At 40.8% G+C, this 13827-nt stretch overlaps 1 protein-coding gene across 2 annotated transcripts in view; it reads left to right on the forward strand.

Moving 5' to 3' along the window:
- UNC13C (unc-13 homolog C) overlaps nt 1–13827 on the forward strand; it is a 523785-nt gene that overhangs the window by 283511 nt on the left and 226447 nt on the right. For both annotated transcript variants that reach the window (XM_006017955.1, XM_025197084.1), the window contains one exon: nt 2921–3049. In XM_006017955.1, coding sequence (XP_006018017.1) covers nt 2921–3049 — 129 coding nt within the window. The remainder of the gene's footprint in view (nt 1–2920; nt 3050–13827) is intronic.

Genomic DNA, 13827 nt, shown 5'->3' on the forward strand with positions numbered 1-13827 from the left:
CGGACTGGCTTGGAGGTGGGCCAGGGCAAGAGGCCGAAGGTTCCGGGGGAACCACACCCGAGAGGACAACATGGCTTCGCGGGGGCTAGGTAGCCTGGATGACTGCGGAGTGGCCGCCTGAGAGGAAAGGATCATAGAGGGGTCCTGTACGGATGATTCTGGGGCCCAGTGTGGGGCCGGTGACGATGTGAACACCATGATGTCATCTGCGAGGCTTGGGCTGTGGTATTAGGGGAGGTCGGAGCCGCAGAGCGCCCCCTGGCATTGGGGCATTGCAATGGGCAGCCTCCCGCTTAATTAACATCTTAATTGAACTTATTATCATCAAAGGCGTGGTGGGCGAGATAGGCGGGCGGTTGCCCACAGAGACAGGGGGCGGGCCGTGGAGATTGGCCCCGAGGTGGCCCCCTGTCACAGGTGTTTATCTTTAAGAACATGAGGTTAATAAATATTATTCACCTGGTTTTTCAAAGCAATGTACTATTGACTTCTCATTGCTGTTAATTAAAAGGAAGTAATTCAAGGAGAACAAATATTACTTTTCAAATGGCACTTGTCCCATTTGTGTTCTGTATCTAGCTACATTATAAAATGAAACTCATTCTATTGGAGAAAAATAAATAACCCTATATCTTTAAACTCAATTAAAATTAGGTTTAAAGCTTCTTTGTGGAATTAAGATTAGGGCTAAATTTAGTGAACAAAATAAACTGATAATCAGACAAAACCAACAGAAATACTACTAGGTATGTAGCATATATAATTATATTTCCTGTTGGAAAATGTGTGTTGGTATTATATCGAACAGCAATACAAGTCTTGATGACAGACCACATCCTACTCATTATTAGCCAGCATCAAGATGAACAAGATTTATCTCATTATGAGCACAGAAAAAGGACAAACAGAATTAAAAACATGATCTGTTAAGGAAAAGCCTAGCATAACTATGGTAGACAAGGTTCTTTGGGTGAATCTGATATCTTTTATTAGACCAACTCAAATACTTGGAAAAAATTCTTCTTAGCAAGCTTTTGGGTATAAGTACCCTTTGTTCACCAACTGCAGATGTTTTCCCAGCCTAACAAAGGGTATTTATACCCAAAATCTTGCTAAGAAGAATTTTTCCAAATATTTGAGTTGGTCTCGAATAAAATGTATTAGATTTACCCAAAGAACCTTGTTTGCCTATGTCCCTGGACCAACACAGCTACAACCTACACCCCTGTAGCATAACTATGTACACTTTAATAGTTAAAAAGTTTCTAGAAATGAGTGTTTTATGAAATAAGTGCTAAATGTCAATTAGGACTGATTCAAAAGAGCATTACTATTTAGGAAAGTATTTAAATAGAGGCTTGAGTATTTTCCTGAATTAGGCATGATCCTACAAATAACTGAGTATATTTACCACTTATAAATACCATATTTACTCGATTCTAAGATGGCCCTGAATTCAAAATGACCCCCCAATAATTAGATTCTTTACATGGAAAAAATATAGATTTGCTATAATTTCCCATGTATAGAATATAATTATTGGAAGGTCATTAATTCTTTCCCCCCACAGCTGCATGGGGGCAGGCAGTGGGTGGGGCCAGGTCATATGAGAAGGTCAAACAATTTGCCCCCTGTGCATGCCTACCCCCTGCTACCTCTGCTCCCTGTCTGCTCCCTCTTTTGAATTCTTGGTCCCCTGCTTCCCCCTCTCTCTGCTCCTCCCCCTGCTCTTCCCCACAAGCCTCTTCTCCCCTGCCTCTGCTCCCCAGCCTCCCACTTCTCTCCCCTCACATTCTCCTGCCTCTGCTTCCCCAGACTCTGCTCCCTGCTTTGCTCCCCCTTGCCCTTGCTTTGTGACAGCAGGCTCTGTCCCCATTCTAGCCTGGTGCACTGAACATAGCCTCATCCCAGCCCCTGTAACCACTGTGTGGGTTACAGTGCCATAGGCTGCAGCAGCTTAAACAGAGCCTGCCAGTATGGAGCAAAGGTAATGTGGGGGTTGTGTGGAAGGGGCAGGTGGAAGCCTTATGGTCGATATGAGGGGGGAGGATGGGTAGAAGAGGCCGCAGAGGGAAAATGGCAGGGTGCAGAGGTGGATGGGAGGGGCAGGGCAGGCAGCATCTCTGGCTATGGATCCAACCCTAGGTGTGGGCTGGAACCAGAGCCACAGTGGCTGCCTGTCCCCTCCCTGCAACCACCCTCATACTTGATTCTATGACAAGGGACTTTTTCCCCCATATTAAATGGAGGAAAACCTCATCCTAGAAATGAGTAATTATGGTAGTTTCCCAGAAGTAAGCTTTACTGGAACAACTACTGTGCTTAAAGTTAAGCATGGGTTTAGGTGCTTTGCTGGATTGAGGCCATGATACAAGAATCAGAATATTTTAATATATTGCTTGGATCATTCTCAGAGTTTACTGCTCTTAGTTCTTTATGGAGTTGCTAATTCATTTCTATATGTACTTGTATTCCACCTGCACCTTTCCCCCAAAAATCAGCCTGCCAAAATTGGTGTCCTAAGTGGGAAAGTTGGTTTTCTTCACCAGAACAGAACTGTAGAGGAATAGAGACACTGTGCTATAATGGTTGGGCCAGCAAACAGTAGGGATAGGGTCCAGTTTTAACTATGAACTGGCAGTAGCTTTTGACTAAGGCTTAAAACTAACTTTTGTCTAAAACAGCCACTGAGCTGGCTGTGAGTGAGTGAACTGCTACATGTAATCAGTTCTCTTGGCCATGGCACTGGAAGAATCTTTTTTTCTACATTCTCCCTTTCAAGATGTGCGTCTTATTTGGGGGCTTGTGGTATGCAAGAAAACATTGTATACATAATAGACATATTTTTCTAGACATATATGGACATATATTTCTGCTGTATCTGAAATTCTGATTTTTGTGATTTGACATATTCTATCAGGTCTTGGAGCTGCAAAGTCCACCCCGAGCCAGTACAGTAGTCAAGGACTGTGTAAGAGCTTGTTTAGACTCTACCTACAAGTATATTTTTGATAACTGCTATGAATTCTACTCTCAGTTAATGGATCAGGTAAGATGAAGCTTAACATTTTTTTAAGTCTTTGCTAATTCATTATTTTTGTTGGCTTAAATAAAACAATAATACAATAACCACAAGAAAAACAGAGATCAGTCAACCAGTGCATTCAGCTAGTTCCAATATTTCTAAAACTTCTGTCTTATCTAGCTGTTCAAAAGTAAGCAGCAGCAGATGTGTTGTTATCACCAAAATGATTAACAAGATTTGTGTGAAAATGAAAATGTCAACCCACAAATCTATTTCCTCACAGGGGACAAGATAGCAGAAATGTCCAGTAATTCTGTGGAAAAAGAAATTAGATTGATTACTGTTCATTTTAAGATCTGTAATTGAAAATGTTGAAAAATCCAGTATGTCTTCAAAATACATTACTGGCTCCATCTAGATAGAAATGGTTGTTCACTTCCCTGGCAGTCGAGGAGAAATGTTACAACCGTTACCTGAAAGTGTTAGGCTGTCTTTCTTGTGTGTCAGATTTATATTTTAACTATTATGAAGGTTCCACAAGCCCTCAGGAGGAGCAAAATTCTGAACAAACAGTATGAAAGGCTATTCTACTCTAAAATTTCTAAATAAAGCCCCATCAAGATCTCAGAGTATGATACAAAATAATTATACCTTCTGTCATCTCCCAGATGTTGCCACAAATGCATATAGATGTCACTGTTTTCTTTAAAGTGCTTGTACTCTATTCTATGAATGATGTTAAATTGAGTAAGGTCTGACCTACTAAAACATGTCTGTGTCTAAAAGGAACACCATATATTTGCCTGTGTATCATTTGTAAAATACCTATACCTTATGAAAGTTTGACTGGTAATAATATTTCAATAACAGTTCCCAATTTGGAAATAATAAATTATATAGTTAGAAAAAATGGGAAGTATAGAGTATATCCTATATAAGCATGTAAGAATTTGCATGTTATATGTGACCAGACACCAAGCATTATTCAAAACTAAATGCCAGCTGGCCCAAATAGATCAATTCAAGTGTATATGATCTTTAAGAGAGTAGTGCATGGTATACCTTATCTTTTTGAAATGAGAAAACACTGGATTATGTTATTTGATTCATTTTGGTAAGAAAATAAATTTATCTCAATATAAAAACTTGAATGTGAAAAGCTGTCACTAGAACCCAGGGGCAAAACTTTCTCAAAAATCAACTGAATGGATTGTGCTGCATTAAAGACTCTGATAAATACAAGAGTCAGTAACTTTAAGCCTCCGAAAACATAAAGGTTTTACATAGCTAAGTTTAGGCAACGTGCTTTTTATTCATTTGGTAATGCAACAAGAAATGTTAAGGGTAAAATATGAAATTCCATTTTCAATTTCAACCCAAAGAGATAGTTTCAGTATATTCAATTCACTTGCTTTTACTACAGACGGTTTAATATAAATAAGGCGCAAAAAATCTAAGAAAAGACTCATTTAAGTTAAAGTGTTATTTAAATATTCCTGTAATAAGACCTGGTACCTGGCAGAAGGCTCCCAGAAGTTTTTAGAAGGAGGCCTCATTAGCCAACTTTGCCTCTGATCACAGAATTGAAACCATACCTTAAAAAATCAGTTACGCACAGAAATAAGTCCCCTGAAATGAACAGGTCCTTTCCAATATAACAGCTTCTTTAGGAGGGTTTTCTGTTGTAGTAGTGATACCGCTATTCCATGATAAATCAAGGGTACTCCAACCCCTGGCCTGTGAGCCACATCTGGCCTACAGAGCCATGCCATCTGGCCCACAGGAGTCCCCATGGTTCTGAAAACTTGGCAGTGGGGGACCCATGTCAGTAATTGCTGCTCCCCAGCTGCCAAACTTCTAGCAGTGGTCAAAGGTTAGATATTCAAAAGTCTTTAGGCATCTCCACATCATTTGCATCGTAGTTATACACACAGGGACTTTTGAAAATGCCTTTTAAAAATCTAGAGCCAAATGCCTAAGAGTTTAACTGACAATTTTTATCAAAAGAAAATGTCAAAGTTAAGCAGAAAGCAATGCAAATTTTCTTTTGTGTTTTCCAACCTGCTCTACTTGCATCTATTATCTAAAGAGCAGAAGTTTCCTGTGGATGGAATGTATAGAATGGGGACAGGTTCCTTTTGCTTGGTCAGAGCCTCTGCAAGTAGATTGGCTCTGGAAGACATTATAGTTGGGTTAAAAACTTTGCTCACTGTCTTTGTGAAGAAAAAGTTTATAGTGACCCAGTCCAGATATACATGATCTTTACAAATGATTTTAATGTTTGATGCAGTGGTTTAATGTTTAAAGCCTCACAGCAGTTGGAATTGTGTTTTGTGTAAGAAACTGCTGTGTTGTTCAAGATCTGAATGTGCTTGTTCCTGGGATTTCTATAAGATGTAAACTTCGGTGCAAATTTTGCTTTTAAGTATCTGTCTCTTTCTAATAAAGTATACAAGTTTTTGGCTAATTGTAAATGATAAGGAAATTCTGCTGTGTCTTTCTCTGTTCATTTTTGCTCTGAGCATAGAAAGAAGCAGTGCTTAGACTCCACATTTCTTCTGACTGTTCAGAAGCTATAGTAATATCATTTGGAAAAAAAATTACTCATTGAATTGAATAGCATCACCTCTAGCTGAAAAAACTGTATCTGAACACTATATACAAGAAGTATATTCCCAGTGGTTAGAGCAGAAGTTGTCAGTGGGATTTCTCATTTGCATAAAGTACAAGTTTGTGGGATCAGTGCCTTACTGGGTTTTTTTAGCTGTAAGAATCATTGGTGCAGTTCTGCTTGATATCAGAGATGATGTCTGCTTCTATTATGGAGATCATCTGTACCACTGCTGTGAATTTTGTCACTGTATATGTATGTGACAGTGGCATCAACCCAGACTGAATGAGAGAGTTTTTGTTTGTCATTGCTTGATACTGAATTCTCTAAGTGATTTGAATTCCTCAGGTGGTGCCTGGAATTGATTCTTAGCCCAGATACCTTGGCACTACTAGGAAAAGATGCAGATTATTTGATTTGTGAACCCCAAAGATTAGATTTTTATAATGCCTATCATCCTCACAATAAACAAAGCTCTACTCAAGGGCTTTCTCTTTTCTTCATTTATTTTGCTATGATTGGAATAATAGACAAAATAACACAAAAGAAGAAGATTGTGGAACATTAGAAGTACTGGCCGTTGAACAAATAAAAAGGACTGAATAGTGCAAGATCCTCAGGTTTAATGATGTTGCATTTAGCTCAGGACTTGAGAAGGGGAGGGAATAGTGACTTACAAGTGCTCCCTAGTTGCTTGTACCCATACAGTAATCATGAAACAGTCTGACCCTTGAGTGCTTCCATGCATCCGTGTGTTTACAAATGCTTACTCTGCAAAGGTTGAAGTGCACAGTTTAAATTTGTAAGAGGAAGAACTACTGAAGATCATAAATTTTGAACAAATGAGTCCCTGATTCTGGCGCCAAATGGGGAAAGAAATGCCAACCACACAATTTAGAGAAGCTGAACAGCACAATATATTCTTTCATGCAGCGTATTCTGACTCCATCTCCACTCTGACACCATTGCCTCACATGCATCCCTCCTAACTAGGTAGAACAAGTACTACATTTGGGGTGTCTATACACGTGCTCCGAGGGGGGTGGGGAAGCACCTGGGGGGCCACGGTGAGCTCTCACAGGCAGCGGTGGTGCTGTCAGTGGCAGGAGCACGGCAGTGCAAGTGGGGAGCTCCTGCAGGCAGCCGTGACGCTGCTGGCATCAGGGTGAGTGGCAGGCTTCAACCAATGGTCAGCAACCACCCACAGATGCCGCTGGCAGCATGGCTAGCAGGCGATCACAGACCACCCATAGATGCTGTCAGCAGTGGCGGGGGGGGGGGGGGGTGGCAAGAGGCAACTTCCTGCCTTTTCGCAGGGGGTGCAAGTGCACCCCCTATGCATCTCCAATGCCCACTGCCATTGCGAAATGCAGGGACACTAAATACTTGGGACATGGAGGATGCTGAGGCTGCTGGAGCATGCTAATTAGCATTCTTCAGCAAACTCTTATCAGACTTGATTAATCATCATCTGTATAGACACCCTTTGTGCTCATTTCTCATCAGAACAAAAATGAGACCATTTGCAATTTTTTTTTTTAGGAAGAGGATAAAACCAAACCAAATCAAACTATGGACAGAGACCTCAGAATAGGTGGTTAGTCTACTCACCTGGGAGGTGGGGGAGACAGCTTCCAGACCCTGCACTGCCTGATTCAGGCTACTGTCTTTCCATGAAAAGGATCTCTCTCCCCATTGTATTGTTGTGACTAAAGATGCATCAGCTCAGGAAATCTTCCCAGTGGAATTTTATTTGAAACAGATGCATTTCTGTGAAGAGTTTTGATTTCAACAAATCGCCATATTCTGGAAAAATACATTTTGTTGAAAAATTCCTAACCAGATCTAAAGAATACAGAATTCTTCCATCTAAATCCTATACTTTGTGATATTTTTTTTTTTTGTGGGGAGGAGGCAGGGAAGGAAGTAGGACTGGGGGACAGAATGATAAATCTGAGAATCCTGACCCCCCAGTTTTGCCTTTTAGGATATAACTTCTCTTGATATCAAAGACCTCCTGCAACGAGGAAAGACAAATACCAATGTTTATTTAGACTCTTCTCTCTCACTCAACACATACTGGAGATTCTTTGAAAAGTCCAGCACAAAATCAGACACCTACAGTGTATGATAGGAATTTGAGCCCCTGCAAATTCATTTGCAGGTGAAACTGCATTTTACATGAGTTAGGAAAATCTGGAAGACAATCCATGAACCCGTGAGAGTCAGAAAATCTTATAGAACAATTACCAATTCTTTTTGTCCTGTTGCATACTGAAACACTCGTATCTCCTCTGTACTATTCTCTGGTTTTTATTTTATTCCACTTCATCCTATAACCATGGTACTGAATGTTGATGAGTAAACTCCAGAAGCGAATCTTAGATCAGGAGCCCTTGGAGGTTTTTATACTTGGATACAATTAGATTTATTTTTTTTTCTTCGAAAGAAAAATGAACAAGCAGTGGGAAGAGAGAGAGTGGGTTTGTGGAAACAAAATGCTTGGGAGGATGGGAGAGGATATTTTGATTATTACTGCTAGTAATATCAAATAGCAACAAGTAACTGCTCATGACGTACAGGTACAATTACTAGGTTCAGCTTTAAGAAGGTGGAGGGGTGTGTGGAGCCTTCTATTTCCCCCTACACACATTTTGCTTCTCATTCAATTTCTTAAACCCCACATTTCTTCTTTTTGACATACCATTCTCTTTACTTTTGTGATGTTAGATATAGTGTTAACATCTAGTATTTAAAATAGGTTTTGTCCCATATTTTTAAAATCACATGTATGTTCTCTGTTGACTTGCATTAAAATTTTGTTCAGTTTGAGAGTGTTAAGCTTAAATATCTATGTATATGTGCAAGTGTGTATATTTTAATACAAGGTTATTTTTGCCTACACTTGTGTCTAATCCAAATAGTGTGCACTAGTGTTAAAATGGTGTGCACAGCTTAATCAAAAATCAGTCTGACTGAGTGCTTTACATGCATTTATTCTTCAGTAGATTACAATGCCTATCAGTATGACTTAAAAGAAGGAACAACTGCTGAGGGTCATAACTAGTTAGCATATGACAGTCACATTTTGTTGTTAATATTTACTCTGCTGTAATTGCTATAGTTTGGTCTGTATAATAATATAGTAAATATAATAAGTGCTGCCAATACTTTGAGTGCTGTATAACTGCAGTTTACCATCATATTAGGGACAATTTAGTAAAACAGTTAAAACACAATATAAACCAAAACCCATTTTAATGGTCTTATTATCACACAGATTTTTTCAAATGGTAGGAAAATGCTCTTCTCTACAGATGCATTCATTTTTCTTTGCATAACTTTTAAAAATACGTTCCATCTCTATTTTAAAAAGGAGACTGTTACTGTTTTTACAGTTTTTGTAGATAATAGAAAACAAGCTAAGAGTGTCAGACAAATCTATGTCACCTTTACAGGCCATCAAAGCCAGCAGGGTTCCTGTAGCAGGGTGTGCAGAGGCAGGTGGTGAAAAGAGAGATGCATGCCTACCTTGGAGGACTAAGCCAGCTGATGAGTATGATTAACTGGTCCAGGGGAAGTTAAAAGCTCCCAGGGACGGGAGCTGTGGGAAAAGGAAGGCTGTGAGGCTAGAGGCAGCAGCACAGAGCCCTGGGTACTCTCTCAGGGTCTGAGAGAGCTCACAGGGTTTGGTTAACTCTTTATTGTATTGTACTTGATGTTTTATCATTCATGGTTTATGTTGCATCCTGTGGAGCAAGTTTGCCCTGGGAAAATAAAGACTATATTGTGCAAATTGACAACCCACTACAGTATCACTATATTATTTATTTCATATATAATTATTTTAAAGCACTGTATTTCAAGTAGAGCAGTGAGAATACCTGAAATTAAAAAAATCACAAATATTCACTCAGATGGAAAATTGAATTAATGTTGGGTTGACTGTGTTCACTAGCCTTCTCTGCTCTCTTTCAGCAAATATTCCAGTGGAAGAGTTTGCTGGCAGAAATATTAACAGAACAAATGCTCTCTGAATTGTGCAATTACAAGGAAGTGGAAATGTTAAGCAAATCTCAGGGAATAGTTGCAGAAAACAAATTTTGAAATGAGCTTAATAGAAAATATTTTTTGAAACACAATCTTAGGCTCTTGTTGTCAGTTACTGTTTCACTGGTGGGGAACCTAGCTTTAGAGAGAGAGCCATTCAAATTCTCCACTTTATTGAGTTTTTCCAAGCACTAAGGCCTTGGACAGATGCACATTTGAAGTGCTCCAAATTTGGAATAGGTCATGGAGAGATGTGCACACACACATTCATGCAGTGCCACCAGAGTGCTTTGAGACTGCTGCAACAGCATGCACTACTACCAGAAGGCACAATGAGAGGTTGCTCAGTCCTGTGATTCCACTTCTCCATCCTACTCGCTGCTTCCATTCAACATGTTTAAGTCATTAAAATTGGTAATATTGGTGCTCTTTTGAATCTTGGAAAGTGGCTTATGTGATGCCACAACACAAATAAAATAAGACATAAAATAATAATCCATCTTCCCTTACCCTTATGATTTCAGCCTTTGCTCTAGATGTCCCAAATTCTGTTCTTAAGCCACAAACCTTATTCATTGGCTTATCTTTGCTACATCCCCAGAGACTCTGGATAAGGAGAAAGGAAACTGAGTTTATGGTTGTACCAAAATTAATGAGAATGAGGTCATCATAGGAAAATAGGACTGAAAGGGACTGTCTATAGTCATCCAGTCTAGTCCCTTGCTCAAGGCAGGATAATCCCTAAATAAACCATCCTAGTCAAGTGTCTGCCTAAACTGCTCTTAAACCATTCCAGACATAGAGATTCCATAAGCTCTCTTGGTAGCCTATTGTAAAACCCATCCAAGAACCAGCACCAGTTACTATTTCAGCTCAGATAGGGGTTGAACCTACATTTCCTGGCTTAGGAGGCTAGTGCCTTTTTGGTGCATCTACATGTTGACCACATAGTGACATTCTACATTGCTGTATGGCATGCTACATGAGCTCAGCATGCTTCCCAGCTATAGCATGCTGCTACAGCAACATAGCAGCAAAATTTACCTGCACACTGCACACATGGCTCAGTAACCACCCATACTGTACCTTGCTTTACTACTTCCAAATGGAAGTACTGAAGCACGGTGGTGCGTCAACACCCTTTAAGTTGTCCCCTTGGCTATGCAACTGAAGGGGAGCAGGCAGTTGCACAGATGTGGGATAAGTCTGTCTATGAGGAGTCAGATCTTAAACAAATTAGACCCAAAACAAAATTACCTCCCCTCTCATGTGGAGGATCTGACAACTATTGCTGCTTTTTGGTCAATTGATGCCTTACCGTGGTCCATTACTCAGCTGAGCCACAAAGTGCGTGATGTCATGAACAATATAGAACTAGAGAACATGCATCTTCATTCTACCTGATCTGTATCTGTATACTTTACATCAGGGTTCTACAGTAGGTGTCCTGTGGACCACATAGCCATCAAGGGGTAAACATGCAACCCCCTCAACTTCTGCTCTGGCTGCTGCTCCTCCCTTCATTCTCCTGATGCTGCTGCCAGAGTCTCAGGGCTCCTCCTCCTCCTTCCAGCTTCTGCACCCTGCCCAGTATGGAGGCACCAGTGGTGCACTGGGAGTTACCCACCACATGGCAGAAGAGGCCACACAATGCATTGCCATGCTGTAGAAGGTTCATGCAGCACAACACGGGCCCATGTGATGTGGCAGGAGGGGGAGCAGCATGCATCATGTGGCCTATGCAGCATGTGCCTGGGGTATGTGTGGCCTGTGCAGTGAGTGGCTGGAGGGCCTGTAGCCCCTAGCCACTCAGATACTGGACAGTCATGCTCTACATTATGCAGTATAAGTGTATGGATTTACATGTAACTCTTCATTGGCTTCTCTCTAGAAGCTAGAATTCACTGAAAACATCTGCCATTGCATTTCCAAGTGCAATTTTGAAATTGTCTGGATTTTGAGTGAAAATAAGATTATACTGTCTTCCATGCAATTGAAATGTATGTTGTAGTTTCATTGTCTCATATATAACTGAATTCTGAGGATCAGTAAACTGTGTAAAAGAAACAGGGGAAGCATTTACCTAGTTTTTTTCACTCTTGCTGCCTTGTTTTTTTTTCCCCTCCAAATGAGAGAGCCAGATTTTCCATTTACTGAGCTAGAAATTGAATGGATTGTGGTGAATTGTCCCACTAGTAAATGGCAATTATTTCTGGGGTAAAAAATGGCAACTTCTTACAACATAAATCTGTCAAGAAATAAAGAACCATATAGCTGTCTTATAACAACATTTTGTGAAATGCAACAGATGCATTCTCCACATTTGGTGGTACACACTGCTGGTATCATCTGTCAGAGAGAAGAAGCTCTAGCAAGCAACAGTCTATTCAGTTCCATAACAAGCATATACTGTGTGTTCAGTTCCTAATAGATATTGTTTTTTGAGTTTAAAACTTGGCTATATTATGATGAAATAGATAGATAGAAAAAAGTCATTTATAATAGGGGTGTGCGAAGCAGGCCCTATTCGATTCAGATTTGGCCTAAATTAGGGACAGTGATTTAATTCATTGATTCAGATCACTGTCCCTGATTCGATTCGGCTGAATCTGAACCTGAAGATTCAATGCTGATTTAGAGAATCAGCAATTTGGAAATAGACACAGCATTAAAAGTTTATTCTACATACCTTGAGGTACCAGCGCAACTCATGATTGCTGCAATGCTGGGGTGGATGGAGCGTCCCACAGGAGTGCAGGGGGGCCCTCCCTATGCTCGGCAGTGAACCCAGAAGTGGACTTCTGGTCCACTTCTGGGTCTGGTGGGAGCACCCGGGGGGGGGGGGGGCTGCACTCCCCCAGCTCGGTGATTTGCTACAGGGGGACCCCAGGTGCCCCCCTCTGACCCAGGAGGCACCAGTTGCCTCGCTGGGGAGGTGCGGGGTGGGGGGCCCAGCGTGATCCCTAGTAGACCTGGAAGTGGACCAGAAGTGCTTCTGGTCCACTTCCAGGTCTACTGCTGAGCGTGCTAGGGAGTCCCCTGTGCCTCTGTGGGATACTCCATGCACCCCAGCATCATAGCATTCATGAGCCCCTGCTACCTAGAGGTATGTAGAAAAAACATTTAAAGCTGTCTCTATGTCCAAATCTACGAATCTTTCTGAATCTCTCCAAATTGATTCGGAGGGTTCCAATTCAATTTGGAGAGATTAAAGGGTCCCCTGATTTGATTCAGGTTAGGAGATTCACCCACCGAATCGGGCTGAATTGCCACCAAATCGAATCAGGGACCAAAGCTTTATACAGCCCTATTTTATAATATTCAGTAAGTTTCTGAATGTGAATAAATATGCTATTAGCTTGTTTATATTATTGTTAGAAAACAAGAGAATGTGGAAAGAAGGCTTGTTGACTGTCACCTTACAATGTCTGCAGTCACTTCAGTAATTCTTTTTCAGACTTTTCCACCTTGTGAGAGTAGCATGATGCAAATCTGCTTGTTCTCCAAATAACACTTTGATCAATATAAATCATTTAATGTCCGCAAAGCCAGTATTCTGCAGAGGGGGTTAGGCATTTTCAGTATTGACATCTGCTCGGAAATAGTATGCAAAAGGGAAGGATTTCTAAGATGCTTCTAAAATGCATCAAATGCAAGAGAAAAACATACAGGCAATAGAAGAATGGACAAGTCACCAAGGAACTGTAACAGGAAATAGCAAGAACCTGCAAGGACAAAATCAGAAAGGCAAAGATATTGAGTGAGTTGAACCTGGCAAAGGAGGTTAAGGATGAAAAGAATGGGTTCTATAAGTATGGCGGCCAGAAAAGAAGGACCAAGGAAGCTGTGGGTCCTCTGTTAACAAGCCAGAGGAAACTCCTTGCCAAAGATACAAAGACGGTGGAGCTACTAAGCAGCCAATTTGCCTCAGTTTTCACAAAAAAAATTAAGCTGCCAGACACCTAATAGGGCTTATCTGGATAAGAAAGGGGCAAGCTGAGGGAGGAGATAACAAAAGAGATGGTCAGAAAGCTTTTGTTGGGTCTGAATGAATTCAAGTCAGCAAGGCCAGATGAGCTTTATCCCAGGGTCCACAAGGAACTGGCAGAGGAGATCTCAGAACACTTGTTAATGATCTCCA

Source organism: Alligator sinensis, unplaced genomic scaffold (genome assembly GCF_000455745.1).
Source record: "Alligator sinensis unplaced genomic scaffold, ASM45574v1 scaffold250_1, whole genome shotgun sequence".
NCBI classification, from domain to species: domain Eukaryota; kingdom Metazoa; phylum Chordata; order Crocodylia; family Alligatoridae; genus Alligator; species Alligator sinensis.